The sequence below is a fragment of the Phyllostomus discolor genome, chromosome 9 (genome assembly GCF_004126475.2).
Source record: "Phyllostomus discolor isolate MPI-MPIP mPhyDis1 chromosome 9, mPhyDis1.pri.v3, whole genome shotgun sequence".
NCBI lineage: Eukaryota > Metazoa > Chordata > Mammalia > Chiroptera > Phyllostomidae > Phyllostomus > Phyllostomus discolor.
The window spans coordinates 68,889,984-68,917,367 of record NC_040911.2 but is presented as its reverse complement, the minus strand read 5'-3'; the positions used below and the strand labels follow the sequence as shown (position 1 = coordinate 68,917,367).

General features: G+C 38.9%; 2 protein-coding genes and 1 pseudogene across 3 annotated transcripts; 2 read left to right on the top strand and 1 right to left on the bottom strand.

The window, feature by feature from the left end:
* The first annotated feature begins 1,004 nt into the window (after positions 1-1,004).
* Positions 1,005-10,919, top strand: SNRPB2 (small nuclear ribonucleoprotein polypeptide B2). 2 transcript variants are annotated; one of them, XM_028524729.2, is made up of 7 exons: positions 1,005-1,094; positions 2,678-2,767; positions 3,163-3,335; positions 7,378-7,518; positions 8,518-8,568; positions 9,947-10,035; positions 10,539-10,919. In XM_028524729.2, the coding sequence occupies exons 2-7, from the start codon at positions 2,704-2,706 to the stop codon at positions 10,696-10,698; spliced, it is 678 nt and encodes a 225-aa protein (XP_028380530.1). In that variant the 5' UTR covers positions 1,005-1,094; positions 2,678-2,703; the 3' UTR covers positions 10,699-10,919. The 2 variants fall into 2 exon arrangements, with proteins under 2 accessions (XP_028380530.1, XP_028380531.1); XM_028524730.2 differs by lacking the exon at positions 1,005-1,094 and adding an exon at positions 1,112-1,185.
* Positions 10,920-13,368: 2,449 nt separating this feature from the next.
* Positions 13,369-15,704, bottom strand: LOC114506064 (annotated as a pseudogene).
* Positions 15,705-19,684: 3,980 nt separating this feature from the next.
* On the top strand, positions 19,685-23,248 carry OTOR (otoraplin). The gene is made up of 4 exons (XM_028525081.2): positions 19,685-19,852; positions 20,241-20,380; positions 21,295-21,405; positions 22,205-23,248. Exons 1-4 carry the CDS (start codon positions 19,738-19,740, stop codon positions 22,226-22,228), a joined length of 390 nt encoding a protein of 129 aa, XP_028380882.1. The 5' UTR covers positions 19,685-19,737; the 3' UTR covers positions 22,229-23,248.
* The last annotated feature ends 4,136 nt before the right edge of the window (positions 23,249-27,384 follow it).

The following is a 27,384-nucleotide window of genomic DNA, read 5'->3' as shown; positions in this document are numbered from 1 at the left end:
TTATTTTCAAGATGTTGCAACTTTAGGTAATTTTTTCAAAACAAAAATCTCATTTTTATCAGACCAACCTATTTGGTCCCTTCATCCATATGTCTAAGTCATAGCCAGCATTTAGAAATAACTTTTATGAGCCACTTACTTTGTGACTAATTGCTCGCTTTACTAATTGAGTGCACTTAATACGCACAATAACTCTAGAAGAAGGTACTATTATGATCCATAATTTACATGTGAGGAAATTGAGGCTCAGAGAGATTTGTTAAATAACAAGATTACAGTCCCCTTGGCTCAAAACAACCATTTCAGATGACTCTTTACCTATATTTGACCAATAGATGTGTGTACTTTTTAGAATTCCCATTCAGCTTTGCCTAAACATCATCTTGTATTACTCTAGAACGATCCAGCATTCTGTAGGGAGATGGGAAGGTGGGAAGAATGATAGACAATTAGTGGGCTTTGAGGGAGTTTAGGCCGATGATCTCACAGGTGTTTGGTTATTAGTCCGGTGTGGTTGCCTCATAAGGTGAGAGAGCAGGTCAGAGACATCAACTCCCTCCACCTGTGGCCTCAAACTGAGCTGCCTCGGGGATTCAAGTTCATCTGTAGTGTTGGAGAGCGCCCTCAGAGTTACCCGAGACTTGTGGGAGTATTGGCTACCCTGAATGTGATGTTAAACTGGGCATAACCAGAGCCCAGAGCTCTGGGCGAAACAAGATTACCTGCCCTGGTAGTGGCCTTCGGGGCCTGTGCCTGTAAATCTGTACAGAATTTGGTAAGATGGAAAGCCGCGAAAAGTCATGGTGGGGTAAAGCTTCTCTATCCTCCCACTCCACAGTCCCCAAATCTGTTTCATCCCACAGGGTTCCCACAAATCCCCTCCCTTCCCCCCATCCCCCCTCCGTACATTTTCTGCGGGCCCGCCAGGGTACGCATGCGTGGAGAGATTCCCAGGTTCAGTAGCTGGGCATCGATCGATTCTGTGCTCAGCTTCTCGACCTATCGGCGCTCGATTGAGGGGACTGATACAGTTACTTCCGGTTTCTGCTCTGTTTCCGGTTTCGGTTTCTTAAGGGACACCGCGCGGTGCTGAGGTCAGTTTGAGTGCATTCTTCCTCGCTGTTTCGGTTGTGGGAGCTGCAGGTTGACGCTTGCCTCAGCGCTACCCTGTGGGAGCGGGGAATGGTGCGTCCGGCCCGGGGTTTGCGGAAGGCTCGACTAGTGGGCGAGGGAGGAATGGTGACTGCTGCGCTGGTCTGGCTAGACACCCGAACTTGAGAGCTTTTTCTGTAGGTGTGGACCCGGTCACGTGGCTCCTTCCTTAGGCTTCAGATTGGAACCTTGGGCGAGTGTGTCTGTGTCAGGAAAGGAGGGATACGGAGTGCGCAGTGAAGGATAGTTGAAGTTCCTTTGCTCGTGTGAATTTACAGCTCGCTCTGAGCTTTCATGTGCCATCCAGAGACTCCCTTTTGGTTTGGGAGGCGACTCCAGGTGCCCCCGCACTAGTCCAAAAGTCACCATCAAACATCGAATGAGCGCCTCCCCCTCCCCCCGCCCCCCCCCCCCCCCCCCCCGATCTGTGCCTTCGGTTTGACCACTGTTTTTTCTTTTTTCCCCTCTTGTTGTATGGGCGACTCAGCCCTCCAGGTTTCAGTTTAGGGGGTGGCAAGGCTCTGAGAAACATTACTTTTCATGTATTACCCCAACGAGTACATACAGCCCCTTTTCAGTCATCCTGTGCCGTTCACATGCAGTGGAAGAAGTGGTATTATTTGTGAAGTTAAAGAATCTGTAGGATATCCTAGGATAAAAACAAAGTCAGAATTTGCAACTAAAGACAATATATACAATGAAATAGTGAGGTGAGTGTGAAAGTGCGAGAGACCGTAAGACAAGAACAGAATTCCTAGGCCTTCCGCTTACTACCTATGTGACCTTACGCAAGTTTCTTAATATTTATAACAGTTACTTTAAGCACTTACTGCCCAGGCAAGAGCTGTGCTAGAACTTCTTAGTTCTACTGGGTAAATGCTGTTCCACCATCCCCACTTGACAGATGTGAACCCGAGGAATTAAGGAACTTGACCCCAGTCAAACAAGTAGAAGCATAGACTGGGTTTGAATTCAGACCTAGCTGGTACTAGAACCTGAACTCTTAACCATCATGCAATACTGCTCTAAGCTCCATTCCTTCAAGTTGGCTAGAGATCATTTTGAAATTAGGACAGTTAGTGATGGTGTTTATAAGTTAATAGATAAGAAAGTGCTTTGTAAGTGTACACATGAGATAGTTCTTGGCAAATAGTTTTGTCTTAATGATTTTTACTAGATGTACACTTGCTAGTTTTTTCATTTTTCAAATCTCAGATTTTAAATTCTAAATAAATTGTAAATAATTCTAAATAACTTTAAATAAGTTATTAGGCAGATTGAAAAACAGTGTCACTTGTCATAGTGAAATGTATTAATTAAAATGTATTGAATAAAATAATGTTGTTAATCTGGCTAGGTTCTAGTGCTCCATAAAGTTTTGTTCTTTTGTTTTAAAAAGAGGGCTAGCAAGAGTAGGAGAGGCTGAAAGAGAATTAAAAAGTTAATAACTCTTGTGTTCTAATGTCACATTACAGAATGAGTTAAATCTTCCCTGTTTATAACAGAATATTTACTGTCTCTTTAGGGTATTTGAACAGTTTAACCCAAAAGATGGATATCAGACCAAACCATACAATTTATATCAACAATATGAATGACAAAATTAAAAAAGAAGGTAAGTGCCCTTCAAAAATGTTTGTAAACACCAAAGTGTGTTTAATTAGTACCGTCTTAAAAATTATACTGCTTCAACACTTCTTACCCAGTCATCGTTCTCAGTGCCTGAAATAATGGTTTATCCCTATTAGGGTAAGGATTTTAAGGCTTCTGAAAAATACAAATAGAAGATGTGTTGAATACGTTTTCTATTTTATCACACAGATAAAATGCTTTCAGATAACTTTATACATCAGAAAGCCAGTGAAAATAGTGTGGCATTTTTAAAACGTGAAATTTTGTATAAATGAACAAGTGAATGGTGAGGATGGCATTTAATGCAGTATCATTTAATGAAGAACTTAGTCATTGTTTTATTCACAAATAAGTCCCCCCCCCTCTAATTTTACACAGAATTGAAGAGATCCCTGTATGCCCTGTTTTCTCAGTTTGGGCATGTGGTAGATATTGTGGCTTTAAAGACCATGAAGATGAGGGGTCAAGCCTTTGTTATATTTAAAGAACTGGGCTCGTCCACAAATGCCCTAAGACAGTTACAAGGATTTCCATTTTATGGTAAACCAATGGTAAGTTGATCTTAGTATTTTGGTTTTAATCTCTATTAATGGTATAACAGACTTGTAAATATACACCTGAAACTATAGTTATGCTTTCAATTATGTGTTAGAGGGAGTTTGGTTTTATTTTACTTATTTTTATAGAAACAGTCATAAGAGTTTATAATTTACTCCTGAATTTATGACAGTTCATGTGGGCAAAAATAAAATAGATTGAGATGTAGACTATTTTTTAAAATAATTGTAGCATGGGCAGTATTCTTATCTCAAAAAATTCAAAATTAATAGTAAATTAGATTAAAAGGAAAGTTCTATTGATAAACTTGTAAAGCAACACAAGATAAAAACTGTGAGTCAAAGAGGAAATCTAGTATTTTAGATTTAGAAAGGTTCAGAAACCACCACAGTGAAATACTACATGTCAGAAGCCATGCAGTCTAGATAAAGCAATGATCTAAGGATAATTCATAGACTTATATTCATAGGTTTTATTGATAAATGAAATACTTATGTAAAGTTTGAAGCTCTGGAGTGATATAATGAGATTCATATTTGGCTACTAGATAAAGATTGGATTGTGGGAGGGCCTGAGGGAAAGCAGGGAACTCAGTAGTCCTTTGGTGTAAGTCAGAGATGGTAGAGGACTGGATCAGAGTGGAAACATAGTGTAAAGCAAGGGGTTCTGCTTGTGTGAATGAGTGTCCAGCACCTTGGGTGTGGATTCCAAAGCTTTTCTTCTGGAACTGGAATGTAATGGGAAGGTAGCTGGGGAAAGAGCCAAGGCTGAGCATTTCAAGGGCACAGGTCCTCACTCTGGTCTGTCATTAACTGGTTCTGTGCCCGTGTTCAGTTTCAACACCAGTAAAATGTAAGCAGATTGGATATTTGTTGGTCTAATTCAGAGTTCAGCAAAAACTCTGTAAAGACCAGGTAATAATTATTTTATGTTTTGTGGGTCACATACGGTTTCTGTTGCATACTTTTATGTGTGCGTAGTTTATTTTTAACAACCCTTTAAAATTGTTCTAAAAAAAGTGCTAAGTCCTTTATTCATAGGCCATACAAAAAAAAAAAAAAAAAAAAAAAAAAACAGGCTAAAGGCTGGAGTAGGCCCATAGTCTGTAGTGCAGACCACTGGTCTAATTCCTTTATTTTACAGATGAAGAGTCAGGCACAGAAAGGGTAGTCACTTATCTAGGTTATTCTTAATGTAACCAGTACAGCATCAGGACTTGACAGCTAATCTCTAAACGCTCAGTATTGGAATTGTTCTTCTCCTAAATCAGGAGTCAGCATACTGGCCAGCATACTGGAGTCTGGCCCCTGTAAAGGGCCAGATAATAAATACTTTAGGCTTTATGACCCAGCTGATCTTTTAACTGCTTTTGTAGCAGGAAAAGCAGCCCTAGATGATATGCAGATGAATGGGTGTGATTTTGTTCCCTAAAGACTTAATTTACTGAATCAGGCAGCCTGATTCAGTAAACTAGTCGTTTGCCTAGGTCCATAGCTTGTGGATCTATACCATACTGTTTAGGAATGAGCACTTTTTGTGTGTTATTAGAGCAAGTTTTCTTCTCATCCTCTATCCAGCCACTTTTCCCATCGCTTCCCACCTGGGAAGGCCCATCCCAGAAAACTGTGGGATTGTGCCCACATACCCTCATTTTCAGTAAATTGGCACTTCCTGAAACCAGCTTATTTTAGTAGTATGGAGAAATAGTATAATTGAGATCTGAATTGGCAGGAGTATAAGACTAGGTTTTAGTTTAGATCTAAAATTACATTAATATAAGGAGTAATTTCTTCCTTCAGGAATGTTTTTAGGAATTTTTTGCTGAGTTGAAATGACAGGCTTGCATGTGCCTGTTAATCAGATACAGGAAAGCTGGAAGTTATTTGCTGTGTTTGGCATCACTTCACCTTGTCAAATAATTTAGTTTAAATTAATGGGGAAAGTTCATAGACCGATCTTATATTAAAGGTATTTTAGGATGTCTCTGCCTTCAGGAAGGTAGCACATATCTGCCAGATCTTCAGCATCCTGGAAGAGGGAGAAGAACGTTCTTTGAGCCATCCTGTTTGTATTTATTTAAGTGGTTATAGTTTCTCTTCTGTTGTAACTCCAGCATACCAATCAGAAGTGAACAAAATTTGCTATAACTTAGAACTCAGCACAAAATTATTTTTTGTGATTCAAGGACATTTTAGCATTTAATGCCAAAAATACCTAAAAGTAAAGTAGAATCATTCTAAGGGCCGCTGTCATGAAACTTTTGGCTTAAATGTAAATCTTGCCCCTTCTTGGAGCTGCAGATGGGCTTTTATTTTTTTGCCCATATTAAGTCTAGACTAGGGTTTTTCAGCACTGGCACTTTGACATTTTGAACTGAATAGTTTTGTTGTTGTTGTTGTGGAGGGCTGTCATGTTCATCGTAGAGTGTTTGACAGCATCGCTGACCTCAGGCCACTACATGCCAGTTTCACGGCAACCAACAATGTCTCCAGTTAACAGTGCCAGCCGTCCCCTAGTGGGCAAAATTGCCTCTGGGTGAGCACTCCTGGTCTAGACCAGCCAGCTAAGGGTGATGGGTGGAATCAGAGATTGTCGCAGGTGATTGTCAAAAGGACAGACAAGAGAGAGATCTACCCAGAGGAAGATGATATAAGAGCCAGGGAGTGGGAGTTGGGAGGGAATCCTTGGAACGAAGTTGTCAGAGTAAGTGTGCGCTGTCAGCCTACCTTTGGTTAGATGATTGCTGAGACTAGCAGAGTTGCTTGCAGGGATAAGTGCACTCAGAGCTACTCTAGCACAGCAACCCAGGCCAACCAGAGAATGCCTTGTGTACTCAGGCTTAGTGGTGTAGGCTTGGTCCCCTCCTGTTTCTCCAGCACTTTCATCTCTAGCTGCAGTGAAAAAAAAAAGAAATGCTCTTGGTTTTGACAGATTTCTTGCTTTCAAATCCACACTACTTTAAAATGTCACGTGTTCCCTTCAGATTGAGATTGAGTTCTTGCTGTACAAGGCAGTTTTAAATAACAATTTATGCGTTTTGATTGTTGTATTTCTATATGCTCTTTTGAGACAGAGTTCAGCTCTTTTGACTCCAGGGAAGAAATGTTTCCCTTGAAGGGATGGTTGTGGTTTTGTATACCGTAGATAACTGCTTAACTCATAGCAAACATTTTAGAATGGTTGTGTCGACTTCTGCTCTGTGATAATGTTTTTGGTTAGGGCCTAAATACTCAAAGTGTAGTCCCATTCTAGTAGTATTACCGTCCCTTTTGTCCTTGTTAGAAGTGTAGAATCTCAGGCCTCACCCAGACCTACTGCATTGGAACCTGCACTTTCATAAGCTCTCCTGGTAATTGCAGTGCACATTTCTATAATAGTTTATGAAAATGCTGTTCTAGACTGGTGGTTTTCAATGCTTACCTGCTTCTTACTTGTACATACTGTTCCTGCTGACTGTGGCCTAGTAAGAATGAGCAGGTGGCCTGATTGCAGACTTGGGATGCCATGCTTTTGTTACGTTTCAAAGCATTTTAAATTTAAGCTGATGCCACTAGTAGTCATTTTATTTAAGAATAATAGATCAGATTGAAAAGAAAGTCATTCCCAATCTTGTGCTTTAACTTTGGAAGTAACAAATTCCAGATGACACATTTCACAGCTAATTGCCCATCTGCTGAGAGACCCTGTTAAGGATAGGCAACTTTCTAATGCATTTTTCTCTATTCTTTGATTAAGTGGATAGCAGTGGTACAAGTATTTCACAGTTCTATTTTTCTTATAAAAATCTATGGTTTTTCTTCTTATAAACACAGTTGATTCTAACTTTGTGTAAGTTGTGAACCAGAGGCTACGATTTATTTTCATTTGGCACTCAGTATATTTGACAGTTTCATAGTGAAGGGTATAAAATTATACCCATAGTGTATTTGGGTATTCTTGTAGTATATTTGGATAATGAAATTTGAAATATTAATGACTAGTGTAAACAACCTTCAACATAATGAAAAGTAATTTATTTTCAAATAATTAAAATAGCGAATCCAGTATGCAAAAACAGATTCTGATATAATATCTAAAATGCGTGGCACCTTTGCTGACAAAGAGAAGAAAAAAGAAAAGAAAAAAGCCAAAACTGTGGAGCAGACAGCAATTACTGCTAATAAAAAGCCTGGTCAGGTAAGACAGACAAAAATTCCTTTTTTTTTTTTTTTTTGGTGTTAAAAGTTTGATAGGGATGTCTGCCTTCCACCTGAGGGATGATCTTTGAGGTATTCATGTGCACTTGTGCGTTTATGTGTTTAAAAGGTGGATTTTTAAGAAACTAGACTGGTTGAGTTTTAAAGTTCCAATATTTAAACAAATTAAAAGATAAGCCTTGACATATGCAGATTTATATTTGACAGTTTATTTGAATTTGTATGACATTTGTTCATCATTCATAGAATATATTAATATCTTTTGGCTTGTTTCTGAGGTTCTGCTGCCTGTAAATGGTACTGTAGATATTACCTATAATCATGATTACTCCACTTAAATCTGCTTTCTTTGAACAATTTAGGAATTCAAAATTTAATTTAAAATAACAGATAAAAGTGAAATTATTATCCAAAAGAAGTTACTTTCAGAATTTCACTAAGTGTAATGTGTGACTTTTGTCTAATTCTTTTTTTTAAAAAGGAAACTTCTTTATTAAAAGGAAAAAAACTCCCTGTTTTTTTTCTTGTGCATTTCTTCATAATTTTAAGGCATTGAGGTTAAATTTTATGACATAGTCTTTCAAATTTATAGGTAGACCTTTCAGAAATACTTAACAAGCTAAATATATGAATGTTTAAGTTTCAGCTAAGATGTAAGTTCTTTTTTTAATTAAAGAGTTTATTTATTTTTAGAGAGGGTGAGAAACATCAGTGTGTGATTGCCCCTCCCATACTCCCACTGAGGGACTGGTCTGCAACCCAGGCATGTGCCCTGACTGGGAATCGAACCAGCAATATTTCAGTTCACAGGCCGGCATTCAATGCACTGAGCCACACCAGACAGAGCAGATATAAATCCTTAAAATTAAATGGAATAAGAAGTCTGTTTAATGTTACTTGTATGCAGTAATATAAACACATGCTGCCTTTTCTTAGAGGGATTGAATATTTTAACTGTTTCTCTGTTTCTTTTGTTTAGGGAGCACCAAATTCAGCTAATACTCAAGGAAATGCAACACCAAATCCTCAGGTAGTATTTTTTCCCCCTTGTGTAGTGCTTTAAAATAAAACTTTATAGAAAGCAATAGCAATAATATACAACAATCTGATGTCTCCAAAAACTGAAAATAAGTCTATTGGTAAGATAGAACATTGAATTACACTCTAATGTAAAAACTTAGAACATACTAATTTCCTTTAGGAGGGAAAAAGTCAAACCTGACTTTATTCCTTACTTACCTAATGAGTCAATGAGGAAATCAGAATGACAAGTTTGAAGCTGTGAGGGGGAAGCAAATGTTTTTGTTTTCCCCACAGTATGTAGCCCAGGGCCCTATAGACACGCGGCCTGAGGAAATTGGCCAGGTGATGGGCTGTTTCCATTCCAGTTAGCTGAAGGTACTAACTAAACCATCTTTTCTAACAGACTCACACAAAGCTGTTTCCATTTACCCTTGCTTGCTCTTCCTCAGCGCAGATGTATTTGTCTCCTTGTATAGACGTGTTATAAGCTCCTTTCCAGATCTTGCTAAAGGCCTCAGAGAGAAAACCTCAGTTATATACTCATGGTTTCCTTCTTGCTTCTTAGTTTCTAGGGTCTTCTTGCATCACTGAAGTTTTGCTGCTCTGATTTCAAGTTATTTGTATTTTCTTATATTACCTACTTTCCATCTTTGAACTTTTTAAATTATTGTAATCCAGTTCAGAAATGCCAGGACTGAATTCTATAAGTCTTAAGTTGTTCGCTTAAGTTATTCTTTACACTTCATCTTTATTTTTCCATGAAGATAAAGAAGCTTTTTCTTATGTACAAGATGATCTCACTGTTGTTCCCGTAAACTCAGGGTGGGGTATCAAATCGTTAAAGCCTAAATAACAGTGCTTGTTTTCTACCTAATTTCTGTGTAACTGGATGCTAAGTATATTTCATTTACTTGCAAAAAAATGGTAAAAGTCAACAGTTAGTGGTTCTAAATCTTCTTAAGTGCCCGGAGGCGGTAAACAATAATACAGGGAATTGAGTGTCTGTGTTACTGCTTGGTGACCAGCTGAGGGGGCAGTGGCATTGCTGCCTTCTCTAGTTTTGTTGCGATCTTCCAGTTATGTAACCCAGATGACAGACTCCTCTGGTTATGACTGATTTCCAGATACTTAAATGTTGTTAAATACGTAAAAACTGGTAAGATTGATAATTTGCCATATTTGTGTTAAGTGATTTGAATGTCCGCTTTGCTTAGTTACTTACTGTTAGGTTTATGTTTTTTCTCTGGTGTCATTGGTTTTCAGCCTCAGTGTTTGATGCAGTAAGATTTCATAAACCTTAATAAACTGCAATGTAGCTCTCCCAAGGTTAGTTTATAGTACTTTGTAAGCTTACATGCTAACTTCATCTTTATTCTTTTTAATAGGTCCCTGATTACCCTCCAAACTATATTTTATTCCTTAATAATTTACCAGAAGAAACTAATGAGATGATGTTGTCCATGCTGTTTAATCAGTAAGTTTTTTTTTTTTTTTTTTTTTTTAAGTCTGTGTTCCAAGAGCCTTCTGTTGGGAGAAATAGCACTTCCATGGATTGACTCTACTTGTGTACCATACAGCAGTAATTTCTTAGAGATTCATTAATTTGGTCTGGGATTAATCATGAATTAAAGTCAATCTGCCAGTTTTTAGTAAATAAAAAGCTAAATTGTCTCTAATTTTTAAATTATTAATTCTGATTTAAATGATTATTAATTGATGTGTAAAACAAAACAAAGCTTTGATATAGTGACAAGAATATTGTTAGCTTACATTATTCCTATAATTCTTTCATGGTGTTAATTATATTTTAATTATAAAGGTATTAATTATGTTGTATGTTTTTTTTTATCATCAGGATTCTTGGTAGGATATGATACTTCTCAGGAAGTTACTGAATAAATTTAAATACAGAATAGATATTTATGTATTTGATGTCATTTATATATTCACATACATATAAATTATTTTTCTTCAAAGGTTCCCTGGTTTCAAGGAAGTACGTTTGGTACCTGGGAGGCATGACATTGCATTTGTTGAATTTGAAAATGATGGGCAGGCTGGAGCTGCCAGGGATGCTTTACAAGGATTTAAGATCACACCGTCCCATGCCATGAAGATTACCTATGCCAAGAAATAACATTTGAGATAGTTGTCTTTAAAGGACTTGGTGTTATTTATAGTGTTTGTTTTGATAACATTTGGTCAGACCATTTTAATAGTTGGGGGTGGGAGGAAGTGAAAGTGAAATTTTTGTGTAGGTTTTTAAAAATTACCTAGTCTTTCTTTAGCCTACTAGTGAAATATGAAATGTGAAGGCCTTAATTTTGTACAATAAACTTTTGTTTGTATTCTATATATCATACTTCATTTATTGACCCACTGTGTGTCATCAAATAACTTATGCTAGTCTAGAACACATGTTATGGTAAATAAAACTAATAGGATGCTTTCCTGGTATTATTTTGGAGCAGTCAATGTAGAGAAACAGTGAACCATTTTAATAAAAGCAAAAAATTAGAACAAGACTTTGATTAGATGATCTATAATGTTATTTTTTAGGTCCATGAAATGCCATGCTGCAGTTTCCTTTTTTAAAGAAAAAATATATTAATAGTAAATAGAATCATCCTGGGTGTTAGAAGAAAATGAGACCTGGGCAGGAGCTAAATGTAACCTTCATTTTCTTCAAATAAATGAGCCTAGTATCTTACTGGTAGTAGGCATTTGACAAATCTTTCTGTTCAGTGTTTAATTGAGTAAAGACCATTTAGGAGTAACTAACTACTTACCGTGTTGTGGGAAAACAGAAGGCAAAGGAACACTGTCTTTAAACTCCACATCATATGCTCTTACCCTCTTGAGGCAGCATTGTTCCTAAGGAATACCTGGGTGGCCAATACTAAAGGTCTTTATTGAAGTACTTCCAAGGGGATGATTTTACAATCTACAATCTTTTTAAAGACAAATAAACTGAGTTTAAAGGGTTGCCAATCCTAATCTTGGTATCTTTTTGTAATTCTTCAACACCAATGTTCTAAGTTCTAATATTTTCAAAGCTTATTTTTGGCATTTGATTTATACCTAAGGCTATTGATTTAGGCCCATGCTAGTAAAAACAGTATCTTTTTAGAAGTGAGACATTTTTTGGAATGGATAGTACATATTAAAATGACATTATTGATTATTTTTTCATATCCCTGTTTCAGTGTTTCCTTGAATAAGACTTCCATACCACATAGAATTTTTATTGTATACTCATGGAAAGACTTAGGTTTATGTAGATTATCACATTACTCTTGTGCATACATATGGAATAAAAAGCAAAGTAATTCATATTCCTAAAACTTGGGCACATTTGGAGTCTGACCTAACGAATAACATTTTTAACCTAGCTGTCAAGTTTATGTACTTTTGTAGAATTTAACTGAATTACTAGTAAAAGGACATGCTCTTGAATGTTACAGCAACTCCAATTGCTGGCTGCATTTTCTAACTGCTTACTCAGTGGCTGTCCTTAGTTTGTCTCAGAAAGTGTTTCACAGACTGGCCCCACTTCGAGTGGCTGGATGAGAGGAAATAGAAAAGTGTGGTGTGACCAGTGGTGTAAGAGGAAGAGTTGGGGAGGACCAAAGAATGGGATTTCGCAGGACTTTTAAGGACTTGGCTTGCATTCTGTGTGCAATTGGGGAGCTATTAGGTGACTTTAAATTGAGTTATTTCCATATAAAATTCACTCACTGTTCAAACTGATGACTTTTGACAATAATGTATAGTTGTGTAATGATGATAAGATGTAGAGTGTTCTATCACCCTTCAAAGCTCTCTTACATAGTCTTTCTACTAGCCCCCAACTGTAGGGAACTACTAATAGGCTTTCTATTGCTGTAGCTGTGCCCTGTCTACAGTGTTTCTGAGGTTCATCTCTAGTGCACATACCAGCAGTTTGTTCTGCCAGTGGATGGGGATTTGGGTTTTTTCAAAATGAAGTGGCTATGAACATGCACATGCCTATGTGGACCTATTTTAGAAGATTTTGAATAGAAGAGTGACATCTGATTTACTTTGGTAAGCTTTTTATTTTGAATAATTTCTAATAGGTAAGAAAGATACAGAAATAGTACACAGAGCTCTCATAAATGTTTCAGAGCCACTTGGGAGCACATTGACCTGGTTCCTCATTACCCTTGAAACACTTAAGTGTGTACTTCCCACATAACTAAAATTTGACCTGTAAAGTCAGGAAATAATACAGTATTATTTAATTAAATTCAAATTTTGCTGATATCCCAGTAATAGCTCAAGAAACCAATTCAGGTGCATGTGTGGCATACAATTGTCATTTCTCTTTAGTCTCTTGTCATTTCCTAAGCCTGTCCTTATCTTTCATGATCTTTCCCCTGCCTAGTCCCAGGTTCAGCTTTATTACCTAACCAGAATCCAGTCTCTGGAACATTAAAGCCAATTGTTCCAAAGTTTAATTAAAAATACAGCTTACAGCTCTGGCTGGTGTGGCTCAGTAGATTGAATGCCAGCCTGTGAACCAAAGGATTACCAGTTCAATTCCCAGTCAGGGTGCAAGCCTGGATTGCAGGCCAGATCCTCAGTAGGGGGCGCATGAGAGGCCACCACATTGATTCTCTCCCTCTCTTCCTTCTCTCTCTATAAAATCTTAAGAAAAAATGTCTTTACAAAAAATACAGTTTACAAATATTTAACTTCTGAAAAGCATTTCTAAGTTAAGAGTGAAAAAAATATGTACATGATATATTATCAAATACAAGTTAGCTCCAAATCTCATCAGGTCATGCAAGTTCTTTAAGATTACTCAGCAAGATGCATTTGTATGGCAACAGATCATGTTGGGAGGGGATCTGGTGCTCAGTTGCTTGTTCTGGGTTCTCTGGAGCTCACTGAGCAATTTGGTGGTTTCTCCAAGTTTCCTCTGGACACTTCAGCTTCTTCAAAGTCAAAAACTTCAACTGGAGCACTAAGTTTGCAAATGCTTCCAGTGCTGTGTGCCTGTCCTGACTAACAGAGTCTGACCACCTCCCGGGCTCTATTTCTGTAATCTCTGTTTCTTTGGCCATGTCGAGTGTCCTAATTTGGCCTTCATCTTGAGATGAAGCTCTTGCAAGATTCTAGAATGCCCCCCTTTCATTAAAAACATGCAGTAAACTATCTGCCATGACATAGGGGTAATCTTGGCATTGGCCAAAACTTCACAGACACTTAAATTGCTGGGGAGGTCAGGATCTTTCTCATAGGTTGAATCGATTAAATCAGAATTTTCCTTGCTGATATTGGCAAATGTGGAGTCATTAATGTGACATGTAAGAACGCAGGGCCTGTAATTCAAGCATGGCACCAGAGTTACTTTCTTCCTTTAATCTTCTTCAAAATGTTCCAGAGTATTCACTCCAGACTGAAGCCTTCCAGTGGTCATGCCCAGTCTCACAGGACAGTAGCGAGGTTCTCCTACAATGTGGTCCACAGGGTGCAGAAGTCCCAGCATCCTTGTTCCATCTGGTTTTCTTCTTTCAAATTCACACTATTAACAAGCTGCTGGGCCAGCTTCACTCAAGATTCCTTAATGATGCAGCCATTCTCTCTTTCTAAATTATTGCTTCTACTTTAATCTTCAAGCATGCCTTTCTTTTTTTGTTTTCCTTGTTGGGACTTTAAGACATGTTTCTGACTGGTGTTGCTAGAGAGCTCCCTTTCTGGAGGCCAGCAGCTGTCATCGTCCCTGCTCAGCAAGGTATCTGTTCTGTCTTTCTGCTTTTGACTCTTCGGCAAGTCTACCGTGAAGTCTATGTGCTGAATTTTCTCCTGACAGAATTTTCATCCCTGAGCACTATAGCTTCTTTGCAGCTTTATAATAAATGGTCTCTGGTTTGTTGTAAAGCATAGCATTAGTACACAGAAATTGGAAGCTATCCTTTAGTTCTTCCACCCACTGGTAGTCATTGTTCTTGATCTTTTCTTTCATGGTACCAAAATCCATTGGGTGTTTAAAGATCACGGAGTAGCCAGGAGCAATAAAATCAGTTACAGGAAATAAAAAGAAAGCACTTCGGTCTTTTCTCTCCAACTGTCTCATTAGTTGATTCAAATCTTACTGAAGAGGTGTCTGCTCTAGTTCTTGTTTGGCTAAAGAACTCACAGAGACTTTTCAAGACAGAAGCCTAATCCTGCAGAGGCCTGGCACTGGTAGTCTTTCTGCCTCAATCTCAACAAGGTCCGTTCCCACCTCTTTTTGTCTTCCTTCACGTGTCAGCGTTTTCTCCCCTTCCTCTGGAAACTGCTTCTCACGTTTCTTTCTCTTTTCTAATTTCTGTCCTTGTGTTTGTCATGATCATTCTTGTCTTGGAAGAGGCTTGAGTCCTGGAGCTGCAGGTGGAGAGCTCGGTGACTGTTCCCTCCCACTTGGATCAGCTTCTAGGGGCTTCTCTACATACTCCTTGTAGAGGCAGGTGCTTTTCGACTTGTGCTTCTTGCCCACATCTGACCAGTCCTGGTGCTGCCCTGTGTGCCAGGCCCAGGCCTTGCAGCACAGCTTTGGGTCAGGACCAGGTGAATGGAGGGTAACAGCCGGATGTGCAAGACACGCCACCCCCACAAGATGCAGCTGGAGCCCCTCTTGATCGTAATTTTATATAGAGATATCTATCATATCTGGGCATTTCTATACAATCATATTTAAACAATGAATTTACAACTGTACCTCTAGTTGCAATCCAACAAGTTTATTCTAGTCTTCCTCATTTGCAACTTCACCAGTCCCATTAACCTTGATGCATATACTACCTACTTGCTCAAATCCCCCTGTATGTAATCCAACTTTAGAAAGCAAGTCTTTAGCCCTGGCTGGCATAACTCAGTGGATTGAGTGCAGGCTGCGAACCAAAGTGTCGCAGGTTTGATTCCCAGTCAGGGTACATGCCTGGATTGCAGGCCATGACCCCCAGCAACTGCACATTGACGTTTCTATCTCCCTCCCTTCCCTCTCTAAAAAAATAAATAAATAAAATATATAAAAAAAGAAAGCAAGTCTTTAAGAGGGAGGAAGGGGAAGGAAAAAGGAGCTAACTATACTTTCAAGAAGACTTGATCAGGCTAGACTCTTCAGACCTCCTTACTCATCTCTGGAACGGGAGCGTATGGAGGGAGTGGATGTTGGTGCCCATCTAAAACAGTGATTTTAACCTGTATGCCCTGGTACACTGGTTTGCCACAGGACTTTTTAAACATGCAACACCTGACTAGTCAGGAGCATTGACCTCTCTTTGCTTATTGTCAAATTAAAAAAAAAAAAAAGGCCCTGGCTGGTGTTGCTCAGTGGATTGAGCATCAGCCTGCAAACCAAAATGTCTCTGGTTTGATTCCCAGCCAGGGCATATGTCTGGGTTGTGGGCCAGAACCCAAGTTGGGGGCCTGCAAGAGGCAGCCAATCAATACATCTCTCACACATCAATGTTTCTCTCCCTCTGTTTCCCCCTCCTTCCCCTCTCTCTAAAAATAAATTTTAAAAAGTGAAAACAGCCAACATAGAATAGAATCAAAATTATGACCTATTTTTTGTCAGATTGGCAAAAAATATATATTTTGTTGTGCCACAGAATTTTAGTAATTAGTTTATGTGTTCCATGAGAAGAAAAGAGTTGAAAATTGCCAATAGAATGTAATGGTTCTCAACTTTGAATTTAACTTTCAACTTTAGCTTCCTATTAGAATCATCTGGGAAACACTTTCAAACATTTTCTAATCTACACTCCATATCAGTTAAATCCCACTCTAGGGGTGAAACCCAGTCATCAATATTTAATATTTTTAAGCTTCTGGGTGGTTTCAATGTGAGTCAAGGTTAAGAAAGAAACAACAAAGCAGTTTCTACCTTACAAACTATGTTATAATGATCAGATCATTATTTCAAACTGTTTTTCAAAGACAGTTTATTAATAAATAGACGATAGTGTAAAAATGGAAATTTGTGAGAGGCTCACATCTCTACTTCAAACTTTAAGGCTTAAAGTATTTACTGTTTGGGTATTTAACAAGCATTGTCTTAGAAAATGTATCTGACAAAGACCTAATAAAGAATGTGCAGCTCTGGCCAAAAATTTTTGTTTTATTTGATTTACCCTTGAGCAATACTTCTCAAACTCTAATGTTCATACAAACCCATTGCATATCTTATAACAGTGTAGATTCAGATTTAGCAGGTATGGAGTGGGATATGAGAGAATTTGTAAAGTGACTCCGAAGTTATTGATCTGAGGACCATGCTTTGGTGGCAAGACTCCTGAATCTCTACCCTAATAATTTAGTCAGTGGCATTAATTTGGAGGGAATAGGCCGCTTTATAAATATGAAAAAAAAACAGGACTTTCACCCCCCAAAAATGGATATGTGCACATATACACCTAAGCATACTATTTCAGGGAAATCATGCATTTAGTCAATGAATACCAAGTATTTATTTATTCATACCAAGTATTTTTTGGATGCTAATTACAGAGTGATGGACAAGATAGACAAGATGCCCACCTCATGGAGCATTGACTGTAGTGTTGGGGGACAAAATACCACCAAGTGAATAAACAAGGCATGTCCCGTAGTGATAAATGCCATAGGACAGCATCCACAGTCATGTGATGGATAGATTGGGATGGTAGAGTGCAGGAAGCAGTCTGGTAAAACGGTCTGTCTGTGGAGACATTTTGGCCAAGACCTGAATGCCAGTGTCTGGAGTGAAAGCATCCCAGGCAATAAACTCAGAGAGTCTGAATTGGGAATGAGCTCAGCATTTTCAAAAGACAGAGAGCAGCTGGTACAGCAGGTACAGAGCAGGTGAGGGAGACAATGACAGATGGTGACTTCAGAGGGGCAGAGCCAGATCACTCAGAGCCTTGTAGGTGACAAGGAGCGTGCTTCCACCCCACCCACTGGCCCAAACCTATTTTTAGACCCCAAGGGAGCCAAAGTCTCCATTTTAACAACTCCAGATGGAGATGCTAATTTAAAAACAAGAAAAAAATGTCTTTTGGCAATGAGAGGCTCAGAGAACATATCTGAAAACCCAGAGGAAGGAAGGTAAGCATGCTCAGAACAGAGCCATTTTCTGGACCCCCAGATAGCTGTCAGGCACAACTGCTTGCTGAATGATTGCAAGTTTAAGTTCCTGTTTGTGAGCAAAATTTTACAAACAGTCTTCTAGTTGTCATCCTGACTTTGTCCATTACAGAATGCTAGGACATCCCAGATCTGCCAAGCATGCACTCAGAAAGCTTGACATCTCTCTTCTTCACTTCTTCACCACCAAATGGCCAATAATGGCTTTGTGCTCCCATCAGCCTTACTTTGCTGAGTTGTGAGAGCTTGAGAGTGGCTTTGTTCAACATTTCACCTGCTTTAGGAAGTACCATGAGACAATCTGACTTTACACAGTCTTTTCTTAAATTGCCTCTTAAATGACAATTGTCTTTTAACTCTCCTGTGTTGGTGGCTGGCTTGAAACTATAGCAGTTTGTAAAACAGCTGTGTCATCAGGATTAAGATTTAATTAGTACTTTACTTTTTCCAGAGATCCTCTTAGATCCCTAGATTATAGGAAGGAAAATACATTAGCATTTTGAGTTCTAATTTATTCTTTTCTTGAAGTGAAGCTGAAAATAAAGGATTTAAAATCCTAATTCTAATTTAATAGCAGATGAATGGAAACAGCACTGAACTGCAATCCCATTGGGCAACCTTTAGATTAGGTGGTTGAGAAAGGTGGCTCTGGCCTTTGCTGGGCCTCGGTTTCTTCACCCACAATAAAGATGTTTAAATTAAATAAGGTTCCAAACCAGGGCCAGCAGTATAAAGATCCTCCCTTGAAAATAACACCCTCATGCCCATGCACAAACAAAGCGTAAAACTTTATTACACACACACACACACACCCCAATCAGCTTTTAAAGTTTTTCTGTAAGTATATTTTGCTTTACCAGTGTCTCCCTTGGAAACTGTTTTGTACAATACAAAATTATTTTGTAAGTTGAATACTTGGCCCTCATTTTGTGAGGTGACTGCATGCAGGGGGCAGGAGGGAAAGGCACTGCTTTGAAACCTCACTGTTCTCCAAATGGATGGGGTATCTGACAGGGTCTTCTATTCTAGAAGACTATGGGGGCACCTTATGAAAGAGATGCCAGCCTCAAACACTCTATAAAAAGTAGCATCTTATTGTATGTCATTTTTAATAGAAAGTAAATCTGTGAGACTAGGGCCTTTTTCACTGCTATGTCTCTAGTGCCTACAATAGTGCCTGACACAAAGTAGATGTTCAGTAAGTATTTGTCAAATAGATGGAGCCAAGTGAATAGATGAAACACTAATGTGCTTCGACTTTGGTGGCTCCTAGCAGTGCCACACATTCCATGAGAAAGATGCCCAGGAGCAGAGAAGGAGTAGAGTTGGTATCACAAACCTCCAGCTTTATTCCCTTCTCGAGGATTTATTATCCTTGAACATTTTGAGACTGAATTTCAGATAAAGTAGATGGAGAAAAGATTGTTCCATTTTTTCCCCAGCCCACCTATTCCTTCCTTTCCCATTAGTAGGGTCTGAATATGAGTCAAATGTTACAACCCATGTCTGCTCCAAGACAGAAGTGATTTCTAAGAATCCTATTATGAATGAGTTGTAAACTTAAGGACCCTTTGTTTATCTGTTATATAAATCCAGATATTTAAATGGATTTGCTTAAATCAAAATCATTTGTACTAAAGATACAGATCTCACATTTCAACAGATTCCTGCAGTTAGCACATTTTTGCTCATAAGTTGAAAGAACATGAGAGTTGAACTAAAACTTATTTTTTAAAGATTTAAAAATTCTTATAGTTCTTTCAACAATGCTATGCTCATGCAATAAATCACAGCTAAAGTGGCTTCAACAATGGTGGACCATTTGGAAATCATTTGTGTAAAAAAATACATAGAATTTGAGTGTCTTTGGAAAATCAGATGCTAAATAGCCCTTGGAGCCCAGTAGCTGCTATGAAAGCAGAGGCACCTTCCCATTGGCTGTGGGATTTACCCAGATGTCTGGCTTTTACATAAAAGACAGAAATCACTGAAGTCAGCTTCCACTTCCACTCAAAGGGTGATAGTATAAACAGCAGAAAAGAATATGGCAAGACTATTGTTACTTTTCCTTCCAGGTCTTGTGGTCACAGGCACCGTGCATGGAATATTTATGGACAGGCTCGCTTCCAAGAAACTCTGTGCAGATGACGAGTGTGTCTGTAAGGACTTTGAAAATGCCTTTTATTATCTTTATATTAAATAATTTAAAAACTATCCACTAACAGCATAAAATCTAATTGTTCTTTGAAGCAAAACTTCTCTAATGTGTATGTGATTGGCATTGTTTCCTCTGGTCTGTACCTTTACAGTGCTACCAAAGAAGATTCACTTGGCTAAAATTCTGTTGGATGCAGTTTTCATGCTTTGGATTTCTTACTCTGTTTGAACTGAACAGGAGCTGTGAATGGGATGGTATTAGTCACTCTAATTTCCTAGTTTTCTGATCTGCTCTGCCTTTTTACTGTTTTAAAATCCAAGCACCCTAAATAAGGTAACCAATATTAACAAATAATATTAACCAATAATTCAATGTATTTTTTCTTTCAGATACTATTTCTCTGGCCAGAGCTCAAGAAGATTATAATGCCCCAGACTGTAGATTCATTAATTTTAAAAAAGGGCAACAGATCTATGTTTACTCAAAGCTGGTAAAAGAAAATGAAGCTGGAGAATTTTGGGCTGGCAGTGTAAGATGAGACTATTAAAAATATACACACATTTTGATATATGTTGCTCATAATTTTTTCCTATTACCTATTATCTTCAGTGCATTTTAATGTTTAAAACTAGCTGTTATGAACAATGTAAAGATTGCATATTCAAGTACAAAATTCATATATATTTGCCTTTATTGCATTTTGAAGAAACGAGGAAATTTTTAGAACTCAAATATAGGTTTATGTGATGTTTTGGCAAAAATAAAACTAGTGAAGTTCATGGGAACTTTAACATCCCAAAGAGTATGAAACTTAAAACTATTTGATCGGATTTGCCAAGTAAAGGCATGTATGTTGGCAGTCAGTCAATGTTTCAATATTTTAAATGGAACTTTAGCCCTCCTCTTTAATTCCAAAGAGTCTGGGTTTTTGTCTGTTTTTGTTTTAAGCTAAAATGTGTAGGGTGGGCCTTGGAGAGGAATGAAACAAGACTCATTTACTGTCCTCCTCTGAAGGGCCACAGTTAGAATCTCAAGTAATGAAAAGATAATCTTAAATTCACTCAACTATTTATTCATTTAAATTTTTAAAAACTGAAAAATATGAGTCCTTTAAAATCAAAGAGCTGATTTACTTTTAAAGTTTACTGTCTATTTACTTCTGGTCCCAGAAAGATTTCAGGCAGCTCACAAGATTGCATAAAATAAGGGGCCGCTGGAGCAGTGAAAGCAGTAAGACAGGAGAATGGACACAGAGTTTCAGCGGGTTGGCTAAGCTGCTGTTAAGTGAACTTCAAATTTCGGTGTGAGCCTCCCAAATCCAGAGTGAAAAGCGAGACTTTGGCAGTTACGTTATTCTTATTAACAGCAAAGCGGGTGCCTGGGTGTTTCTCAAAGAGGACTCACATCAGCCTTCCCCTGACTGTTGTGCTTCTGGATACTCAGGTGTACAGCGATCGCCAGGAGGACGAGATGGGAACAGTGGGTTATTTCCCCAGAAACCTGGTTGAGGAGCAGCATGTGTACCAGGAAGCCACCAAGGAAGTCCCAACCACAGTAAGTGTCCCAGAGGTGGCCAGAGAAATATTCAGTTCTTGAGGTGATGTAGGCTGGTTTTAAAATGTGTCATGTAATTTAGTAGATAGAAGATATATGAGGCAAAGCCCCTAACTTTCAGTGGTGGCTTCTGAGACAGTGAAGTTTGGGAGAGCATTCATACCTACTATCAATGTTGAAAGAGAACTGAACTTTCTCCATTGACTCCCCCTGCTTTTAGATGAAAGTTATTTATGTCAAAGAAAGAAAGCAAAATAGTATTATCTCACACTTACTGATGGTTACACACTTGTTTGCTAAAGACTTGGGCTGGGAAAAAAATAGCAATTGCATTTAACAAAATCCAAGCCTGTGGAAAAATCTTTGAATGCCGTATTTTTGTGGTAGATAAGACTCCACTTATGTATGAAAAATATTACACTCTTTCCAATGCCCTTGGGATCATGTACACCAAGGACAGAAATAAAAGATCTCCTTTGAGCTACTGTGTAAGGTGGTCGGTCATTTTGAAGCTGTTCTCCTGGAGCTAATTTGCCCAACCTCCACAAATGGGACTCACTTATCACTTCTTAACATTGCGCTTGAATGTGTCAAATAACCATAAATTAAAAGTGTATTTGAGAGCCTTCATTTTAAATAACTTTTATTTAAAGTGATAATTATGTTATAATTGTTGGGTTTTACTTATTTTAAATCCAAATTAACCTTTGATTACATATGATTTTAAATAAAGAACCTACATCTGTTTTCTGACCCTGCCTGTTCAGTTCAATCTCTTTTTCCTTTTTTTCTCTCCCAGGATATTGACTTTTTCTGCGAGTAAGAAGTAAGACAAATCTGCAGATAGAAAATACCAAGATCAAGAACAAAGCAGAAAAAAAAACACCCAAATATGTATCCCTTATTTCTGACTTTTGTCTCCAGGGTTTATTACCTTACAGGAGGGCTGGGGTTTGGGGCCGGAGGTAACAGAGAAGGAAGGAAGGTCTTCATTTCAGTCTCCTTTTCTGCTAGCCTGGTCGTCAGTGCATCATTTGACTCAAAAGGGTGATGGAAAGCTGAGAATTCTTTTTCAGCCTTCTCTTACAGGGGGATGCATATAGAAGATGGTTTATTTGTAGCTATTTCTAAATAGTAATTCCTCCCAGCTCTTTGGCTTTCTGTATAAACTTGGTGAATCATATAGTTCTTCCTTTTGACATGATGTTTTCTACTTATTTGTCTCTCTGGAAAATTGGAGTGTCATCATGTACCTGAAGGGACTGTATCATCAAAGAGTATTCTAGGATTGTTGTTACTTTTAATATTTGATGACTTTGGGATGTGAAGCTGTTGGTGGGGCAATACTATTTGGAAACACAGATGTTTGGGCTATGCTTTTAAATTTCTCTTTTAAAAAAGTCTCAGAAATTGTTTCAGTTGAATAATTTTACCCTTTAAATGATCAATTTACCTCTCTCCAAATTTTAAATAAGTATGTGTATATATAGTGGAGATGATACAGTATATTAAATATTTTTAATGAAATAGTTTCCACTTAATATGTGCTATCACTTCAAGTGAAAAGACACAAAAAAGTCAGTGGGTTGTTTTCTCTACTTCCATTTCAACTTTGATTTTCCTCTTCCTGTGCAAATTCCCCCAGTCAAGGATGATGTATCAAGAATTTCCAGTGAGGGATGTAGGTTTGGTGGTTCCAATGGACCCTAAGTTTTTCTATATTTAACTGGAAATCTTCTTTGATTTTGTATTACTAATGTAATTCTCTTGATGTAGTACTGAGTTTTGTTTGTTTATTTACAAGTAATTAAAATGCCTGTACTAGACTAAAAAAAGTTAACAATTTCTGAGTTCATTTTTTTAAACTATTTTACCTTGGGAGGGGGTGCTTGGGATTGGGTTTGTTCCTCAATTTTTTGTGGTCTGGTCATCCCACAAGCCTGAAGAAGAGGCCATTTAAGGCAAGTTGGAGACTTGGACCCCAGGTCATTTTTATCTATGTATATTGTGACGTTGGGTGAGTATGTTTTTGCCAGATTCTTAAATTCAGTCAAGTAAATGATACAAAAAAGAAAGGCCTTAAAAAACCCCCTCAAACTCACTAGTTTATTTGTTTCTATGTCACTTTATTCCATTAAAAGTCTCAGGCAGTATGTAGGGCTTGCAATACACTTTTAAGGTAAGAGGTGTTTATTCTACCTCTGTTTCTGTCTCTCACTCCTAGCTCCCCACATTCCAGATTCCCCACCACACCTTGAGACACCCAGGAGCCCCATTGTGTTCTCAATCTGCCCAGCAGCCCCCATCTGTCTGGCTTTGTGCATCCAGCCTCACTCCTTAAGCATAGGCCTTCCAATGGTTCCTTCCTTGTCCCAGTCAGCTCCTACCCATCAGAACTGATATCTAACTAGAGAAAAGAGTGCTGAGTGGTGGAGGGTGAGGGTTTGGTGGAGGGCAATGAGTCCTCTGAGACCCATTCCTACTTGGGGAATTTTCCTTCCTTTCTTCCCACTAAGACCAAGGACATGTTAACAACTCTAAGAGACTGGGAACCACTGACATTGTTGGTTCACAACCCCAGGAGTTCCCCGGGTTAACCTGAAACTGGCTCCTGTACCTAGAGGGCAAGGAGAGCAGGAAGAAAGAGGCAGGTCACTCCACATTGGTAGATGGCAGTTTAAGAAGCAAGGGAACTTGCCTACAAGTGACTGAGTTCAGCAGCAGTTTTTGTGCAGGAAAACTTTATAAAACCCTAGCATATTTCATACGCTGAGGAGAAAGGGAAGTTGAAGGTGTCAGTGCCTTTAGCATCGCTCACCCTTGACCCAAGGTAAATGTAGCTATTTATTGCTTTGCATGTTTTTGGTTGAGAAGACACTTGTGTCCTCATGGATCTGATTCAGTACAGGAAAATATTAAGCTCATTTGTGTAATATTTAAGCAAACCTCTGGAGGGAGTGAGTATTTCAGCTCTGAGTGGAGAGAAGAAATAGTAGCTAGCTCTGGGAAGAAAATCTCATTTCTTCAACCTTCAGCTTGCATCTATCTGAAATGGTAAAAAAGGACAGAGAGAGAGAGAGAGAGAGAGAGAGAGAAATTACACAAGCTAATAGTATTTCACATTCAACCCTTGAAATGCAATTTTCGTGACATAATGTCTTCGTAGTTGTGTCCCCTACAAATACCAGGGTATATCAGTAATTCAATCAGCAAATGTCATATTGATCCACATGCTTTATATAACTACCCTCTAACCCATCATTAACAGAGACAGAGAATGCTCCCCAACCCATGATTTAAATATTTTTCTAGTGGAAATGACTTTTCTGTCACACATGAGCAATTGTTTTAATCATTTTTTCAAGCAAATGCTGTGCTAAAGCCAGTGTGTTTGGGAGGTAAAAAATGACTAACATCTTACCCTCCTTTCCCACAGCTCATCTCTTGTTGAGCTCCCTCTTCCCTTTTCCTATTTGCTTCAACATGTGAATTTATTCTGGATAAATGAACCAGTGGAGATGGGCATGTTAATTTGTTTGAGCAATCCTATGTCAAGGTGGAAAAAAAAACCCTCAAAGCTTTTCTCCCTGCTCTTTCTCCTCTCCTCTGCCCTTCTGACCCTAAAATGATTTAAGTGCCTTTTCATCTGCTTCTAGATTTTTTGAGTCTTAAGGTACTACTTTTAACTCCACCACCAATGGAGTTACAGACAAAGCTCGAGATTTGACTCCCAAGGACCACAGGCAGACACATTGGTTCCTGGGAATCAGTTACCTCAGAGGGTCGGTAGACAGAATGGGTCAGCTGTATAGACTCACAATGCTAGTCTGCCTGACAGAAAAGGCAGGAGCTCTTGGGCTATGCTAGGTAACTTGTGTGCCCAAATCCCACTAGTGTCTGAAGCAGACATGTAGATAGATGATCGTGGGGAAAAGGAACCAATGATTTCTGAGCATGAACTGTAAACCAGTATCTTAGATGAGGTTCACCAGAAGCAGATCTTGAGATGAAGATTTAGGGCACAGAGATTTATAGAATGATTCCCAGGGAAAACAGGGAGGGTGAGAAGAGCGGCAGAACAGGTCAATAAGGGTACAACCCTGCAGTGCTGGTTTCTGTCTGATCCCACCAGGGCCTCAGGGTTGCAGTAAGTTACACCTCAGAAACTGCCTGGCCAGAGTCAAAAAAGCTGAGCTTCTTCTGGCCTGTTGGGTATTGATTAAGGGTAGTCATGGGGGAACATCATCTCCAGACAATTCTGGCCTGCTCTGCATATGGGCAAAGTGGATTTGAGTTGGCTGTAAGTACTGAGGGTGCATGACAACACTGAAAGGGCATTCAAGGGCACTTGTGGGGAACATTGCACAAAGTGTTTTTCATTTCATCTCTTCCCAGAATTCTGTGATTATGCATGATCCCCTACCATAACCTTCATAGGACAAGTGGAGGCTAATCTGGTCTTAGTTTTTCTCCTATGTTGGCTTCCAGGGGCCCTGAAACTGGGATGTGAAAGTCAGCTGTAGTGAGAAACTTTGGTAGGACCAGGGTGACATCCAGTGGTGAGCTTGCAAACCGACACACAGAAAGACATTTCTAAACTTGAGTCAGTCAGCAGCCCAGGGTGTGGGCATCTTTCACAGCATTTAGAATCATCAACATCAGGGCCACCCACTCAGATGGACTCTACATACTTCACTCCTCCCCTACAGCACACACAGTCCTAACATGTGCTTGTCCCATGGCATAGAGAGGGAAGTTAATGTGCCTTCATTGCTGACTTTAAAATAAATTCAAATGATTTGAAAATTTGCACATTAGGGGAAAGCTAACATTTCACTTTCAGATCTGTTATGCATATTTGCCTTGGATATGGAGCCTGAAGAATTCGTAGATTATTTTAGATGATTTCATCCATTTAGAGAAAAGCAGCAATAGCACCTTGAGCTCAGAGAATTGAACGTTCTCTAGAGAACAATTAGTATGACCTCCAGCCCTCTCCAGGGGTGTCATGGGGTAGCTGAAAGGCACAGGACTCAGTGTCCCAGATCACTTACTTGTAAAGTGTGGGAGCAGGGATCTGCAGCTAAACAAGCTGGCTTTAAGATCACAAGCTCTTCATGACACTGTGCTGGGATGGGATTAAAGAAAAGCAAGTCTGGGTTTCTACTTCATCCATCCAACAGCCTATTGCTATATGGCAGGCGTCCCCAATCTCCAGGCCATGGACCAGTACTAGTCAGGGCCTGTTAGGAACCAGGCTGCACAGCAAGAGGTGAGCTTGAATGTAATGTGCTTGAATCATCCTCAAACCATCCCACCACCCCCAGTCTGTAGAAAAATTGTCTTCCATGAAATCTGTCCCTGGTGCCAAAAAGGTTGGGGACTGCTTGTTTATGGGGGCAATTTTGACCACATTAGCCGCCTCCTTCTGAGGACATTTGGACATGTCTGTAGACAGATTTGATTGTCACAATGGAGAGGGACAGTACTGGTAGATGCCCTATGGCACACAAGAGAACCCCTGACCAAGAATGATCCAGACCCCAATGTCAGTACTGTCCAGGTTGGGAAAGCCTATTCTCTAAAGGGTGATATTAATTAGTGGGTAAACTTTGAAAGAATGATAAATGATAGAAAGGTCAAAGCAATTACATGGCTGTGTGTTTGTTCTCAAGTCCAATCTGGAGTGTATTTTTTAAAAATGAACCATTAGGTAGAGCTGGACACCTGAAAAATATGTTTGTGCAGGTTTATCTCTTTTTTTTTTTAGATTTTTATTTGTTAATTTTTAGAGGGGAAGGGGAGGAGAAAAAAAGAGAAAGAAACATCAATGTGTGGTTGCCTCTCACATGGCCCTCACTGGGGACCTGGCCTACAACTGAGGAATGTACCCTGACTGGGAATCAAACCGGCGAACCTTTGGTTTGCAGGTCCATTCTCAGTCCGCTAAGCTATACCAGCCAGAGCAATTTCATCTTG